The sequence below is a fragment of the Microtus ochrogaster genome, linkage group LG1 (genome assembly GCF_000317375.1).
Source record: "Microtus ochrogaster isolate Prairie Vole_2 linkage group LG1, MicOch1.0, whole genome shotgun sequence".
NCBI classification, from domain to species: Eukaryota; Metazoa; Chordata; class Mammalia; order Rodentia; family Cricetidae; genus Microtus; species Microtus ochrogaster.
The window spans coordinates 24,657,472-24,674,902 of NC_022027.1; the positions used below are offsets into that span (position 1 = coordinate 24,657,472).

Sequence of the window (17,431 nt, forward strand, 5' to 3'; positions counted from 1 at the left end):
TACCTATTAAGAGCCCAGAATCCCTATTTTTCACAAGAGAGCAGTACAGTTCTTACTGCCTTCCTCCCCTATCCACCCCCTTACCCCGCCCCCCCCCCGCTAGGAACCCTATTCTCCTCACTTCTATCCCCCCCCCCCATCAGAACCACTTTATCATGTACCGTTTGGTCATGGATAGGGACAGGGATGAGAATCAGTACCATAGTAAGATAGACTATTTCTCAAAATCGAGCTATCCCACTTCTCACAGCGTCCAAGGGCAGGATTACAGTAGAGGGAAAACAAACAGAGGAAAATAAAAGTACAGCGTTTTAGCTTTGCACTAACAAAACCAAGGAATGATTACTGAATGCCTGCCACACGCCTGACAGGAGGCAGAGGGCTCCTCATTCAGGTTACACAGCATTTCAGCCTTTCCCAAGGCGCCCTTGTCCATAACCTAGGGCATCTGTTGCACACTTCCTACAAGTGGAGCCACTCAACAGCTGGCCCTGGGTGGAGCAAAGAAAGCATGCACCTTACTCAAAATCCGCGAAGCCGGCCAAAGTGCAGGCTTCACGCAAAAAGAAAAACAAAAATGAAACCTCGAACTAGAGCCTGGTGAGCCGCAGGGGGCAGAACTCCCGAGACTGGAACGCCGCCGGGTACCCACTGAGAACCCAAACCCAATTAAGGCTCCTCCAGCCCAGGGAGGTTGGGAACCAGTGGATCAAAGAATCGCGACGCCTGGGAATGGCAAACCGGCTCTTCAGGAAGCCGTGATATGGGGGCAGCACAACAACAGTGGGTACTGGAGGCCGGGGGATTGGGGGAATCTATTCATGGGGGTGGGGAAGCTGATTGGGAACAGAAAGGTTGCAAAGATTGCGCGCTATCGGTGTGTGTGTGGGAAGGGGGGGGGGGGAGGGGGGGGGGGGGGGGAGGGGCGGGAGGGGGTGAGTGCGCTGGGAGGCAAGGACTGAAGAGTCGCGCTGCGGGTGTAAAGGAAACCTTGGGGCTCCCGCCAGAGCACAAATTCGTAGGTTTTGGATCCTGGAAAGCATTTGCCAGTGCACTGAAGGCAGAGCTGCAGGAGGGGTCCACTAGGGATCAGAGGCGACAACCAGACGACTGGGAGGGGTTAAGAGATGGGACACACACACACACACACACACACACACACACGTCGGACCCCAGGAGTGCTGGGCGCACAGCCTCCTGCTGCTGTGGTCACTCACCTTCCGCACGAGAGCGGATCTCCGACACTGTTCTCCTCATGGTGGGCATCACGACAGCCCCTGCAGGTGGGTCTCGGGCGGGGACCCTGCACCTGTCACGGCGCCGCGCGGGCGGGAGAGCTGGCTGCGCCGCGCCGAGGGCTCCACCGCCACGGGGCCGCGCCTCCCACCCTGGGCAGCGTCGCCACCAGGAGCCGCCTGGGCACTCGCGGGAGGAGGAAGGCGACAGAGGAGCTTCGTCCGCAGAGCCGCCTCAGTCTCCCGCAGCGGTAGAGGGGAGGGCTCGAGGGGCGGAGCCGGAGCCGGCGCCGGGGGCGGGGTCTGCGGGGCGCGCGCTCACTCGCTGGTGGGACGGGGACAGCGCCGGGTCTCCAGGTCCCGCCCAGTTCGGGCCGTACCATCCGCGGGGAGGGGACATCGGTCTAGTATTCTCGGTTTCTGGGCACACCTCAGCATTCCTCAAGGCCAGCACTAGTATCCCAAGTCTTAATTAAAAAGGAAGAGCTACTCTAGTTTATGAAAGCTCCGTTGCCGCCTCCATCCACTCTCTGGTTCCGCAATGCGATGGAACCGCCCGCCCTTAGCGCCAGAGTGTTGGGTTCGGTGTGGGAAGGCAGAGTCTAGGGATCTGAGCTGGTCAGGGTGACGTCTCTGCTGGTGTGGGGGATTCTGAGTTGGCCATCTGGGTGGAATCGTAGCCTAGATCAACTCCCAGACTGACTCCTGGCCTGAGCTGCACTTGAACCCTCGCTAGTAGCAGGCTGTGAGGCATGAAGCCGTGGGAGCCGCTCCTCTTCTTGTCTGGAAGGCTTAGAACCTCGCCACCAACGTGGGTGTGAGCCCGTACTTCCCACCAGCTCATCTTCAACACTTCAACCTGTTAAGGCTCTGAAATTGCAAGCAAATCAACAGTTAAGCACGTGGTTAATTCAGTTTGTGGTTTCTGCCCCAGAAAGTTCGATGCAGTAGTTTATTCTCAAAGCTTGGAGGGGTGTTGATATAAAATCCATAAAGATGTCCTTATATCCTAAAGATCAGCACGACCTCAGTACCTTTTATTTTATGTATAGTAAAATATACTCTAACAAGTCGAAGCAAATGAAGTGTTTTTAATTTGTTCTTGATTTCACCCTGAAGATTGAATGAGGACGGCTTTATGCCTAGCAATCTCCTGAGCTGGGAAGGAAGGAATAAACCAGGTAAGCTTGGTCCCTCTCCCTGAATTGTTCTTCTGGGCACCCAGTAGAAAGGGTTTCATACCAAGGCCTTTCATATGTGATTTCATTCAGATCTGGGAGAGAAAATACGGAGAAGTTTAACTTGAAAGAGGTGATTGCAGCTCGAGCATAAGGAAAAGATAAATAAAATCTGCTAACGGCGTCTTCTCTCCATTTGTGGTATTTCCTCTACTTCCTGCAATGTCTCACTGGCTAATCAGAACTCTACCTCACGTGAATTCCCAGGTGGCCAATCCATATGTATGAGGAACTCACTCCACCTGCCTCATATTCAGAGGCTGGGATCAGAACAAAGAAAACACATTTCCAGTGTTCTTGGAATCTCTCAGTTTAGAGCAGACTTAAACGTAAATATGTCCGTAGCAGCGATGGCCATAATTTAAAACTATAGTCTGTTGGAAGAAAGAAAAGGAATGAATCATTAACAAGACTGTCATCAACTGGCCATTTTTGCTCCTCTTAGGTTCCACAATCTCCTGGGGGAAAGCAGGCTTCCTCTTGATTGTTATAAATGTGTCTGAAACAAAGTAAATGACTAAGAATGGGGGGGGGGGGAATCGGGAAATCAGCTTTAAAAGTAAGCAAACAAACAGGGGTAGAGGGGTAGGGAGTAGTAGTTTCTGTTTAGCATTTTGCATGAGATTTTTATAAACTCATTGCTTCACAAAAATGACCTGTTTGATTTATGAGCAATCTCTTTTGTAATTCCTGTGAGCCCTTCAGTGAGGTTCGCTTCTGCTTATGTAACTGATAATAACTTTATAAAGGGAGTTCCAAGGTTTCTATAAGAGCCTGTTTTCTATAGAGCTGTCTGATATGCGTGCATTAGCCAAGCCGACAGCCAAAGCCGTTCAGTTCATACAGGAAATGAAAACAGTTTCTCATACAGTCTAGGCTGGAAGATGCAGCCTGTGGCTTTCCTCTGGCTCTTTCCCACATGTTCACATCACAGAATCCATATTGGCAGGAGTATCCTAACTCCCTCTTTTCTGAAAATTGGCTCCTTTGTGATTGCTAGAAAGTCATCCATTTTTCTGGTTCCGAACTGTAATCGAGGTTGAGAATTGTACTAATCTACACCTACCTGGTTTCAGAGCTCAGGGAACGTCTCATCTTCCATTGTGTGAGATGCATCCTGCCAGGCCCTGGCAGGGAACTCTGGTTCTAGCAACAAGACCTTGTTACAGAATCTGCAGCTGAATTCAGATGTCAGCAAGTCATTTAAAAACATTCAGGTCCTGCGATCACCTTGCCAGCTGATGACTTAAAAGAAAGCAGGCTATTTAGGGATAGCTGCCCTAAGGATCCCTTTTTATCATTATGCAGAAAATATACGTTAAATTCATGTTAGGGCCTGGATCAGCGTGCTAGGCTATGACGGACTTGGGGAAAGCTAATTGGTGGTGATGCAGGATGACTGACACCCCATTCCAGCTAGACAAGAAGACACAAGTACAGACTGGGAGAGAAGGGAACATTCCATATGCAGGGATGACCAACATTTTTGAACTAGAGCTTGAGTAAGGCTTAAGTCTATAGAAATGAATGAGACCTGTTGCCAAGTAAGTTGCTAACTCCGTAATAAATACTCAGAGGAAAAGATTGTCTAGAGAATGAGATGGTTGAAGTGATAGAACAGAGTATATGGGTAACAAACAAATTTGTCTATAACAAAGCTTCTCATCTGGATCCATGGTAACAGAATAGAGAGTCTTAAATGTCACTCAAAGGACACCTTTATTCCCTTCCCCATGAACCTTCTAAGTCAGTAGATTAGGAACCTCAACTGTGCCTGCTCCCAGTCATCTTTGTATTACTGTCCCTGGATGTCCCTTCAGTTTGCTGACTGACTGTGCCTAAGGTAATAAATGTTTTCCATAGAGGAGCTCAGGGAAAACTCGTTCCTTAATTTTTCTTTCCATTAGGATGGCTTGTGTTATTGAGTAACTACAGAAAACCAAGTGATGCAAACATAGCTTCGCTGTGCTGCTCTAGCAGGGCGTAGAGCCAGCTTTATTTAAACTTCAGACAAATAAGGAGTGACCGTCAAGTAAGAAGATGGTTGCTGTGGTTAGGCAGTATCCTCCAAAGTTTATGGTTTGAAAATATAATTGTAAATTGTACCTGTGAGTTAAAGAGGCAATTAGGGATGAGCGCTGGGCCCTCCTCAGTGGACCGATAAGTGGTGTTATGGTGGGAGTGGGGAATGTGAGTTGGGCCCCTGGTATGCTCATAGGCCCGCTTGCCCTTCTGCAATGAGTAACAGTGTAGACCTTTCATCAGATGCTGCTGCCTTGATACTGGATCCCCCGGGCACTAAAGATGTGAGAAACAAATCTCTGCCCTTTGTTCATCATTCCGTCTAGGGACTTCTGCTACAGCAGTGGATAGTGAACTTTCAGAACAGTAACCATCATAAAAGAAGAGGAAAACATAAAGGACCAGGGGAATGTTCTTCCTGGGGCTAAGAACTCTCCATGTCTAAACAATTAGAGACAAAGAGCAATCTAAATGGCAGATGATGGAATGGAACTGACCCATTGCCTCAGACCATCTGCCCACACTCATTCAAATGGATACAGGCCCGAGTGCAAAAGTCGCTCCAACTATAAAACACTCAGAAGAAAAGTGGGAGTGTGCCGGGTAGTTTTACGTCGGCTTGACAGAAACTGAAGTCATCTGAGAGGAGGGAACCTCAGATGAGAAAATGCCTTCATAAGGTCAGGTTGTAGGCAGGCCTGCAAGTCATTTTCTTAATTAGTGCTTCTTTAGGGAGGCCAGCTCATTGTGGGTGGTACCAATCCTGGGTTGGTATCTTGGGTTCTATAAGAAAGCAGGCTGAGAAAATCATGGGGAGCAAGCTAGTAAGCAGTACCCCTCCACCTCCATTCCTCCCCACTTCCCTGGCCTCTGCCTCAGCTCCTACCTCCAGGTTCCTGCTCTGCTTGAGTTCCTGTCCTGACTTCCTTGAACAGTGACTTGGAGCCAGTTAAACCCTTTCCTCCACAACTTGCTTTTTGGTCATGGTGTTTTATTGCAGCCATAAAAGCCCTGACTAAGAAAGGAGTTACTCTTTCTGAGTTTATCTCAGTAAATTAAGTCATTTGGTGTAACACCAAAAGCATGCACAACAAAAGAAAACATGATTTATCAGATGGCATCAAAGCCTTCTTGTGCTTCTGAGGAACACTTAAAAGAATGTAGAAAAAAAACACCTAGAAAATCATATACCTGATAAGTGATACATGCCTTGAGTATAAGAAGAACCCTTATTTTTTTCATTTTTTTTTTAAAGTTTTTGAGACAGAGTTTCTCTGTAGCTTTGGAGCCTGTCCTGGAACTAGCTCCTGTAGACCAGGCTGGTCTTGAACTCACAAATATCCATTTGCTTCTACCTCCTGAGTGATGGAGGTGGGTCTTGTATCTTATCTGTTGCTTTCATTGGTTAACTAATAAAGAAAACTGCCTTGGCCCATTTGATAGGCCAACCCTTAGGTGGGTGGAGTAAACAGAACAGAATGCTGGGAGAAAGAAGCTGAGTCAGGCAGTCGCCATGATTCTCCCACTCCAGACAGACGCAGGTTAAGATCTTTCCTGGTAAGCCAGCTTGTGGTGCTACACAGGATATTAGAAATGGGTTAGATCAATATGTAAGAGCTAGCCAATAAGAGGCTGGAACTAATGGGCCAGGCAGTGTTTAAAAGAATACAGTTTCCATGTAATTATTTCCGGTATAAAGCTAACCATGAGGGTGGGCTGGTGCCAGGAACGTAGCCCCGCAGCTCCTATTTCAACACCTGAGTGCTGGGATTAAAGACGTGAGCCACCACTGCCTGGCTAAGAAGAATTCTTATAACTGAATAAAAAAGAATAACCTAATTTTAAAATACGTATATAGTCATTTTGCTAAAGAAAATATCCACATGGAATAGGCTCCTGAAAAGATGTTCAACATCATTATTCCACTGGGGAAATGTTAATGAAGATCAGAAAAGTTGGTACCCGAAAGAATGGGAAATAAACAACATAAATAATAACAGGGTGAGATATGCAAATGCTGGTGGCTGGAATTTAAATGACACAGCTGTTTGAAGTAGTTGGGCAAATAGTTAAACGTGGTGTCACATGATCTAGGATTATACTGTATGTACCCAAGAAAAATAAAACCATATAAAACATAGGTCTCTGCATAATCTGCTCCTGTATGTTCAGATGGATAGGACTCATTGTATCCAAAGGAAGTAACAACTCAAGCTATCCGTCAGTCAAGTGATAGGTGAATAAAATGTGATCTAGGATGTAATATCAGTGGAGTGATATGTGGAAACATGCTAAACACACATGACTTCAAGAACATCCTGCTGAGTGATGTGAGAGACAGACCTGGAGGTTCACAAATAACACGGTTCCAATTTTAAATGCCCAAACTACAGAGGCACGAAAATTGTGCACTACAAATAATGCTGTCAAAATTAAGTGACCATATTTTAAATACAAACCAATTACAGCCAAAAGCTCTAAATTGTCTCACTGAATAATCCAGTCACTTATTATTCTCAGTGACAAAAAAAATCAATACTTCTCTCTCAAACTCATGACTCATTTCTTATGCCTGTATTACCGTTCTCTTTGCAAGTATCAGTGGGATTTTAATTCAACTTAATATCTTGGAACGTTATCTTCTTCAAAAGTTGGGGATATTTTTAAGAACTTTGTTTTTACTCCACTGTAACTGAAAATGCTCTTCTCCAGCTTAAATGAGAGTAGCTTTAAGATATAGATTTGTATTATACAGAAGGAATAGGGGCTGCCAGTGTGTTCCAAGGAAGAGTCAATTCTCACATCTTTGGGGGAAGGCATTTGTTGAATATTTAATGTTTTATTCAAAAGGAAATGTGCATTCAAGGAAAACCATCTACTCGATCATCTATGCATTCTAAAAGTCTCTTCTTGCCTCATAGCATGGTTCTTATATTTCATTTGAGATGGTTTGACTTTGCGGATTCCATAGAATATATGACATGCCTAAGATGTTTATCATGTTGACTTATCTGGCCTTTGGAGACTATTGTCATGCAGGACAACTGATGGGCAATTGAAAGTGACAGGATGCATATTTTACAGAATATTTTATCATACCAGAGTGATAAATAGATAATATCAAATAAATTGCATAAATAATTATAAAGTTGCTACGTGTCATACTCTGTGGCCAAGATAGTCAGTTTCTGATATAATTGTTTCTAGAATGTGTCTGAGCTTTACCACTTCTCGCTGGAAACCCTCAAAGTTGTTTATGTGAGCTTGATGATCCGTTTTCATAGCCCACTCGATTGAACAGAGAGGCTCCTAGGAGAGCATGATCGCACAATTCTAGGTGTTTCTGGAGACTATTGTCATGTGGCACAATTGACGGGCAAAGTGTCCTCGATGTGGGTAGCACAGCAGACTTGGGCTCAGACAGCGCAGAGGCAAAAGGAGGCAACGAGACAACACAGTTGCATACAGATAGAGTTTTAACTGTTTGACTTTGGATTGGCTCCCGCTGAATCAGAATTTCTGTCATCCTTTGAACAGCAATACATGTTGGAGCATATGCTTGATTATTCAAAAGTTTCTTTTATCTTTTAATGCTATTTGCACTTTTGTTATTCCTTTTAAAAAGGATAGTTAATCTGGGAACCAGAGGCTCGATAGCCCAGATATCTTTTTTTCTAGGATAAAAATACATCAGTGAGATGATTCCTAATGGTATTTTGCTATTCTCATAGATCAGTGCCTAGCCCAATTGTTGCCTTCATCTGGCAGCTGATAGGAGCAGATACAGAGGCTCACAGCCAAACAGTAGGCCAAGAGAGAGCCCTAATTGGAGATTTCCATTGGGACCATCCCCTTGAAGCTCATGGAACCCCACAGAAGAAGGGGAGGAATGATTGTAGGAACCAGAGGGATTGAGGACACTAGGAGATCATGACCCACAGTATCAACTAAACAGGCCTCCTAGGGGCTCACAGAGACTGAAGGGACAATCACGGAGCCTGCGTGGGCTGTACTAGGTCCTCTGCATATATGTTATGGTTATGTAGCTTGGTGTTTTTGTGGGACTCCCAACAATGGGCATGTGTCTTGGGTCCCTTTTTCACCTGCTGATCGCCTCGCCCATCCCTGATATGAGGGTTTGCACTTAGTCTTATTATGTGTTGTTGTGTCCCTTGCTGTCCCTGGGAAGCCTGCTCTTTTCTGAAGGAAATGGAGGAGGAGTGGATCTGGGGGATAGGGACTGAAATGAGCGGAGGGAGGGGAAACTGCTGAGAAACTCTATGAGAGAAATAATTATAATAATAATAACAATAATAATAAGGAGTGGTGCTTTTGTTAGCTTTCTGTTATGGTAACTAAATGCTAGAGACAATAAATTAAAAAAGAGAGATTTGATTGGGCTCACTGTTTTGAAATTTTCAGTTCATGACCAGTGTTTCTCATACTTGCAAGTGTGTGTCATATTGAGATACACATTCAGTGCAGGGAGGGTGGAGAAGGCTCTCTCCTCTCTCTGACACTGAAAATGAAAAACGTGCCAGGACAGGTGGGGCTTGGTCCTGGAGCCCTGATCAGGGGAGGAGAGGGAATGGGGAAAGGACAGACAGAGATAGACACACAGACACTGGTACAAAAAAGCTGGGGTCAAATGGGTTGTGCCTACTCTGATGGTGGAGCCCTACGAACCACCAGAAGACCCTGAAAGTCCAGTGTGTTCATTATGTACAACACAGGGGGAGGTACTTCTGAACTGCAAAACACTATCTAAAGAAAACCTGCATTTAAGAAAAATTACTATTTGATTCATCAAATTTACATATACAATAGTTTTCCCTTAACTTTTGAAATCCAACTAAGTCATAGACTTAGTCTTAAGGAAGTATCTGATTAATGGTTGGTTTCATTTATAAATTTGCAGTCATTTAAGCATTTTAAATTACTCTGATAGAGTTGAGAAATTCTTGCTTGTTAAAGGTCAGTCCTAGGAAAAGTGTTTTCTAAGCACTTCAATATTATTATTATACAATAAATGCAAGTAATAAAAGTAAAACTTAAGCTTCAAAACTTCACCTAAGTTGGACTTGGACAGAAAATCTTGAACTTACACCAGTTAGTTCCTTAAATTTAATTTTGAAACAGATGATAGACTTCAATAATAGATAAAATTCTCTTAAACAGAATGATTAAGATATCTAAAAATGTTAGCAGTTTGTATTTTATTTGCTTAATTGGAAATCCACTGCTCCTCAGGTTTAAGGTTTCCAATTCTCTTGGGAACAGCTTCACCCCCCCCCAATTAAAAACTCCTGCTTTGTTGATGCCGTTCATGGGTACCATACTTACATCATTTCCAGGTCTCCATCTCCCTGCTCCAATTCCTCTGGTGCTCTCCCACGTGCTGTCCAGCTACCTCTCGAACTCAAGACCTTCTCTTTAATTCTTACTGATTTTCTCTCTCTTTCACACGTGTGTTTTGTGTGAGTGTTTGCTGTGGATGTGTGTGTTTGTTGTTATTGTGTATGTGTGCCTGTGCGCATGTGTGCGTGCATGCATACGCTTAGTCCATTTAGCGTTGCTCAATGTATATGCATTTAGGTCTGACCAAGTGAGATTAGATCTTTTATCAGGGTTATTTCATTCCAGAAGAATAGCCACTGATTACCTGTAGCTTGAATTGTGAAAATACCCCACTCACTCTGGCATGCCAACTGGTGTTCTGATAGTGCAGATCTTGATTAGGCAACTGTATTGTTGAGATTTCCTGGCTGTAACTTCTCTGTCACGTCTAGAACACATTATCTTGCAACAGTAATCCTGGCCCTCTGGCTCTTACAATCTTTTCATCCCTCTTTTGTGATGGTCCCTGAGCCTTTGGTATAATGATAGTGTTGTAGACAGATCAACTGATACTGACTAACCCACGGTCACTTGTTCTCTGCATTTTGACCAGTTGTGAGATTGTCCCAAATTTGGGGTTTGCATTCTAAGTATTTTTGAAGGCTACACTCAGGTGTTTATTTAAAAGGTTACACTAGAGATAAATATTAACGGGGACCTCTGAACTTGAGAACTACAGAAATCTTTGAAAATGTTTGATGTATTTGCCTATCAATGGGACCTCAGATTCAGGTTAGGCACTTCCTAATATTTTTCTTTATTACACAAAAGTCCACATCGAATCCATTTTATTGGCTTCCATTGGCCTACGACTGTGCCATTATTTTAGTTGTTTCCATATTTTCCCTGTCAGAAGTAACATGTTTATAGTTGGTCTTCTGTATTTGTGTTATGTATGTACACACTCAGACACTCACAGAAAACATTTTAAACAATCATCTGTGCTAAACATATGCCAACGCTGTTCCCTAAACCGTATAGCAACTGCTTACATAGCATCACTGTAATAAGCACTACAGGCCACCTAAAGATGATTTAAAAGTATACAGGGGTGTGTGTGCATGCGTGTGCATGCGTGTGTATGTGTATATGTGTGTGTGTCTGAGTATGAGTAGAATGGAAACACTACCCCGTATTATGTGAGAAACTTGAGCTCCTGTGGACTTTGTATTTGTTGGGGATAGGTTGGGCCTAGAACCCTTCTCTCACAGATGCTGAAGGACAAACGCAGTTATTTTAATGCCATTTGATTGGATCCTGTTTATTTCACCTCATGATGCATTTCCTCACTGGCCTCTTTTGGTTTTAGTCAAGAGTCACAGCAGCTGGAAAAGGAATCCGCTCCACACAAAAATCCGGAACTTGTGCCTCAACAGTACACCACCCCATCTCGGCCCTTCTTCCTATTTTTATCACTCGTCCAGATCATGTTCTCCAGAGTGTGCACTGCTTTTGGTTGCCATGTGCCACTTGCTCCTGATCTGGAGCAGTTCCTCCTGCTTCCTTTGTAATTCACTGCAATGGTGTATTTAAAGAGGACAGGCTCTATGTCTCACAGAATATCACCTCCATGTATGGGGCTGTCTGCGGTCTCTTCATGGCTCCGACAGGGATAATGCAGAAGCAATGATGGATGTGTTCTCTCAGGAGACACAGGCTGTGGGTAGCCCCCTGATGTTGGGTCAGCTTGGATTGCTGAACCACTGCCATATTTTTTTCACTTCAGGGAATATGGGCGCTCCTTTTTAAGTGGCACCGGCTGGTGGAAAACACTGGCTTTAGTCAATCTTGCCTAACATCTTAGTCATTGTTCTGTTGCTGTGAAGAGACACCATGACCATGGTAACTCTTATAAAGGAAAGCATTTAACTGGGGGGTGACTTACAGTTCAGAGGTTTAGTTACTATTGTCATGGCAGGAAGCATGGTGGCATGCAGGCAAACATGGGGCTGAAGAGATAGCTGAGAGTTCTGCATCTGGATCAGCAGGCAACAGGAAGAGAGAGACATCAGGCTTGGCTTGAGCATTTGAAACCTCAAAGCACACCTCCAGTGACACGTGCCTTCCAACAGGGGCACACCCACTCCAACAAGGACATACCTTCTAAGAGTGCCACTTCCTAATGACCAAGTATCCAACTATGTGAGTCCCCATGGGGGCCAGTCCTGTTCAAACCATCATACCTAGCAATTCTATTCTGAAGTTTTGGAAAAGAAGCCTGCTGTTGCTTCTCCCCCTCATTCTGCCTCTGCCCACCCTCCATCTGTCCCTTCCTCTTTCAGTTTTCCAAATTCACTCTTTACTTGTAAGCCTGGCTGTTATTCTCAGCTCTCCTGTTGGTACCTATCTTCACATTTCTGCTAGCCCAGTTTTTTTTAAATATCTTTTTAGATTCTTTTAAAAGTTGTTTTTATTGGAAATTCATATAATATTTTTAGCATGATTTTCTCTCCACCATCTCCTCCCAGGTCTTTTCCACATCCCTACCCATCCAACACCATGCCTTCTTTCACTCTCTTTTTAGAAACCAAATAGGCTAATCAAACAAAGCAGAATAGGAAAAAAGAGCATGAGTAACATGTTCTCTCTCTCTCTCTCTCTCTCTCTCTCTCTCTCTCTCTTTCACACACACACGCACACACACATACACACGCACACACCTCATACAAACACAAAGTCAAAAATTATAATATACAGGTGAATGACTTGTATGATTTTTTTAAAAAACGTCCAAACAAAGTGATATGAGACAAAAAATGTCTACAAAAACAGCATTGAGTTTGTTTTGTGTTGATTATCCTCTGCTGGACATGGGGTCTGCCCTTAAACATATATACCCAGTGAGACTTGATTGAATAAGACTTTTTTTTTCTTTACAAGTTGTTGTAGATTGACAATAACCTCTTATTTAGGATTGGGAGCTTGTGTTCACTTGCCCCCTGAGTGCTGGAAGCCCCTCTGGCTTGAACTGAGGCCCTGTGTGTGCTGCCACAGTCACGTTGGGTTCATATGTGTGTCATTTCTGCTGTGTCTGGAAGACATTGCTTCCTTGGTGTCTTCCATCCTCATCTGTCTCATCTTCTGGAATAGCTCACTGAACTCGGGGAAGGGTTTGATGAAGATGTACCATTTAGGACCCCGTGTTCCAAAGTCTTTTACTCTCTGCACATTGTCCAGTTGTAGGTCTCTGTATTGCAAGAGGTAGCTTCTCTGATGATGACAGAGTGAGGTACTGTACAGCACAATGCCTTTAGGGATCCTTTTATTGCCATGTTCCCTTAGTGGAACAATAGTGTTTGCTTTTTCTCTAGGCCCATATTCGATCTAGTCTCTGGTTCTCAGCTCCCTGAGCAGTGCCAGTCATGGGTTCCCTCCCACTTAAATCCAATGTGTCAATGGTTGGTTGCTCCTACAGCATCTATGCCACTGTTGTACCATTGTACTATGCAGAAGGTCTCTGTTGTAGATTGCAGGGTTTGTAGCTGGGTTCCTGTTTTCCTTTCTTTTCTGATAGCATGCAGAGTACCTTTCAGTACCATGAACACCAGTCAATAGGAGTGAAGGTGCTAATCAGGCACTGGTTTGATTTGTTCTTGTCCAATGAGATGTGCATGCGTTGTCATCAGCAATAGGGCCTTACCACGAACTTGTGAAGAGCAGCCAACAGTACTGGCAACAGCCTGAGTTGTTTGGGTGTAACCATGGGGCCCCTTTGGCCATCTGCTGTGTCAGTTTTGTAGCCTTGTATAGAACATCTGGGGTGGAAGCCCCAATTCCCATTACTCCTATCCCCTCATGTCCCCAAACACAACTATTAAAAGTAAATAAATACAGATGATGTGGGAGTGTCATATATCAATCTGTTGATTTCATTGATTAAGCAATAAAGAAACTGCTTGGCTGGCCCTCATACGTTAAAACATAGGTGGGAGGAGTAAACAGAGCAGAATGCTGAGAGGAAGAGGAAGTGAGCTCAGACTCGACAGCTCTCCTCTCGGGAGCAGACGCCTCAGAGAGACGCCATGCTCCCATCTCCAGGGTGGACGTGAGAGCTCTGCTCTCTGAGGCACACACGATGAAGCTCTGACCCAGGATGGACGTAGGCTAGAATCTCCCTGGTAAGCCACCTCGTGGGCTACACTAGAAATGGGCTAGTCCAGGTGCAAGAGTTAGCCGAAAAGAGGCTAGATAGAAATGGGCCAAGCAGTGTTTTAAAAGAATACAGTGTCCGCGTAATTATTTCGGGGCATAAGCTAGCCATGTGGGCGGCCGGGTGCCGGGGACACAGCCCGCCACTCATATTACTACATACAGGGAATGCAACTCATTGAGAAAGGAATTATATAGGATGGAAAAAATTAAGGGAAGTTTCTTTTACATTTATAGCATTTATTAGCACTTTTTTCTGAGTCAGGTAGTAATGATGTATACCTTTAATCCCAGCACTTGGGAGGCAGAGGCAGGCAGATCTCTGTGAGTTTGAGGCCAGACTTGTCTACAAGAGCTAGTTCCAGGACTGGCTCCATAGCTACAGAGAAACCCTGACTCAAAAAACAAAACAGAAAAGAAAAAGAAAAAGAAAACTTTCTGAAGACATGGATCTGACTACTGTAGGCTTTATATACTCTTTGATTGCAATCTGAAAAGCTCATTGATGTATGAGATCAAAACTATTAAATTGATCAAAATTAATATTCTTAATCGTGTTACATATCTTGCTCCAGGAACTTTTGTAGGCCAGCTGAATGTAAAAATAAAGAAAAAGTGTTTTTGAGACAGGATATCACTTTATAGCCCTTAAACAACTGATACTCTTCTTGCCTGTGCATTCCAAGCACTGGGGATTACAGGGAAGGGCTACCTTGCCTGACTAGCAAAACTCTTAATAGTGGCATAAGTAGGTGAGAAGAAATGTTTCACTGTGTCACACAAGACATCACTTCTGATTTTTCTCTGTAGAGTAGATGGTAGAAAAGTCTACAGAGTTAAATACTAGGACCTCCCTTTGAATGTCCATCTCCCCAACATATTAGGAAGTATGGTCTGGAAAGGGAGGTGGGAAATGCAATACAATTTTAAGTAGTAAAAATTCCTATTCTGCAAATTACTCCTACAATTAATATTTCATTCTAATAAGAGGACAAGCTGACATTCTCTCCACTTTGACTCAGATTGTTTTCTGGCATTAGCAAATAGTGTGTGTGTGTGTGTGTGTGTGTGTGTGTGTGTGTGTGTGTGTGCATTCATATCTATATCACTAAACCATCTATATGTATACAGTCATTATCCTGGTACAATATGCCTTGGAAACACTGGCGAGTGGGATATGGGATATGAGTGAACCGTTGCACGGGTCACCTTGAAGAAACCTGAAGTATTTGGCAGGCATTCAAAAGCTAGAGATGGAGTGAGTTAAGGCTAAAATCGATCTGCCTTGCAGCTTTCTGTTCAAAAACGTGCCTCCTTTCGTTGCGGCCTTGAAGCCTGAACTCTCTTGTTTTGACATTGAGATGTTCTGAAAGTCCTGACAAGTGCCCAATAAAATGCATCAGGCAAGGTCAAGGAGCTCCCCACCCCCCTGCTTCTGTGCAGACTAGGCAGCCCGGCGGCTTGCTCAGGCACACCCAATGCAGCTAACAGCAAGGCAGGCTGCTCCCTCCTTGAGCTCTGTCCTCTCGTGTCCTTACAGGCCATTCAACTGTCTGAGCATCTGGCTCCGGCAGCAGAGACACTGTGGCCGCCCGAGGGTGAGATTTTGTTCTGTTCTCCTGGAACAGCCTCGCAATGAGAAAATTACAAGCTGCAGAATTCAGTGAATTTTCCCATTGCCGGTTTTGTTAGACTGAGGTTTTGTTTGCTTGGCTGAAACTAAAAGAGGAGACTGACCTCACAGGAGGAGAGCGTCCATGATTTCCTTGATTACAACAATTAAGAGCAGCAGTCTCTCTGAGAGAAAGGAGACTGTGCCCCCAGCCACAATGGGTTCACAGTTTTATAGGGCAGAAGTGGGATTTGGGGGTGGGGGTGGAAAATTCCATCTGGAAATCTGTTTTCTGATTTCAGGATAGTAAATGCTAGCAGATGTTCTTATCCATATGTTAGCTTCTTTGACAGGAATGTCTCAACTCAATGGTTATTCTTTGCTGTAAGTCATTAAGCCTTCATTTCAAATCTTATGTGTTCCTAGAAGCCACATCCGTGTGTTCATTCCTGATGGCTCCCTCCAGTGTTACGAATACAACAAATACAACTTAGCCTTCACATTTGCTCCACAAGACTGGGTATCACCCTTCTGGCACTATCTTCCTTTCTGTCCTTTCTACTTCCAATCTTTCTGATTCTTCTTCTTGTTCTCAATATTTGGGGTGGGGGTAACATCCCCAGGCTAGGCAAATACTTAATGGCCCCTCCATGTCTAACTCTGCTGCCTCCCTTTGTCTCCTAAAAAACCTTCACTGGTTTTTCCTTAAAACCATTAGTTTTTGCCTAGTCAGTGGAACATCAAACTCGTCCCTCTTCTTGCCGCTCTGGCCATTTTCTCAGGACTGAGAACTGAAGGAGCTGAACTAAGGGCTACTTTGTGCCAATTAACCTCTCTGCCTCCTCAGCTTTCAGAAATCCTGAAAGAAATCTTATAACAGCTTGACATCCTTCAGCACCAACTTGATCTTCTGTCTGCCATGGTACTCCAAAACCGAAGAGGACTAGATCCCCTGACCACTGCTAGTAATGGGCTTCTTGTCCTCCGTCGGGAACAACAGTGCTTCCATATCAATAAATCCAAACTGGTTTGTGATAAGGCTCAAAGACTCAGGATCAGGGCTAAGAAAAAATTAACAAGCCTTAGAAAATCTCTGGAGGGTCACTGGTGTGAATGCCAAGTTGAAAGACTGAAGAAGTTGGAGCCTGATGTCCACAGGGGATCGCAGCAGTGGTAGACACCCTGACTGCAGTAGAATAAAGCTCACATGTGCTGGTTGGCTTTCTCATCTATTTATTCTTCTGGGCCCCTGACTTGCTGGTGGTGCTATATGCAGTCAAGAAAGGTCTTTGCCTCTCAGGTGCCCTTTCTTCCACATGTCAATCTTCTGGAATGTGTTTACTGACTTACCCAGATCACTGTTCTTGCTAAGCGAGACAGCCCTCTCTCTGGTCAAGTGCATAACTGACATTCACCCTAACAAATCTATTCCAGTGTGAGTGTACTTTTTTCTAGACAGCTGAAAGGTCTGCCTTAAGCCTCAAATTTTCGTTTTGGCTTTGAGGAGTGATATAGCATAGTACTTAAGCAGAGATTCTGAAATAGAGTTCTGCCTTTAAATACTATCACTTTTTGCCTTTAAATACTAACACTTTCCGATTTCTGTGGTCGGGTGCATAATTTAATTTAACCTCTCTTATTGCAGTTTCTGCACTTGTAGAGATGATAGTAGACTTTAGCCTACAGGATTATTTTAAGGACTGAGTAAATGGCTTTAATCTCTCTCTCTCTCTCTCTCTCTCTCTCTCTCTCTCTCTCTCTCTCTCTCTCTCACACAC

General features: G+C 44.2%; 1 protein-coding gene and 1 long non-coding RNA gene across 2 annotated transcripts in view; one reads left to right on the forward strand and one right to left on the reverse strand.

Moving 5' to 3' along the window:
• Atp8a1 (ATPase phospholipid transporting 8A1) overlaps positions 1–1,468 on the reverse strand; it is a 209,933-nt gene extending 208,465 nt beyond the window's left edge. The window contains exon 1 of the mRNA XM_005359297.2: positions 1,218–1,468. Within this exon, the coding sequence (XP_005359354.1) occupies positions 1,218–1,266 (49 nt within the window). The 5' untranslated portion in view covers positions 1,267–1,468. The remainder of the gene's footprint in view (positions 1–1,217) is intronic.
• A 435-nt stretch (positions 1,469–1,903) lies between these two features.
• LOC113457500 lies at positions 1,904–2,563 on the forward strand. The gene is made up of 3 exons (XR_003378054.1): positions 1,904–2,128; positions 2,355–2,416; positions 2,507–2,563. It is a non-coding gene; the product is annotated as an uncharacterized LOC113457500 (long non-coding RNA).
• Positions 2,564–17,431: the final 14,868 nt, after the last annotated feature.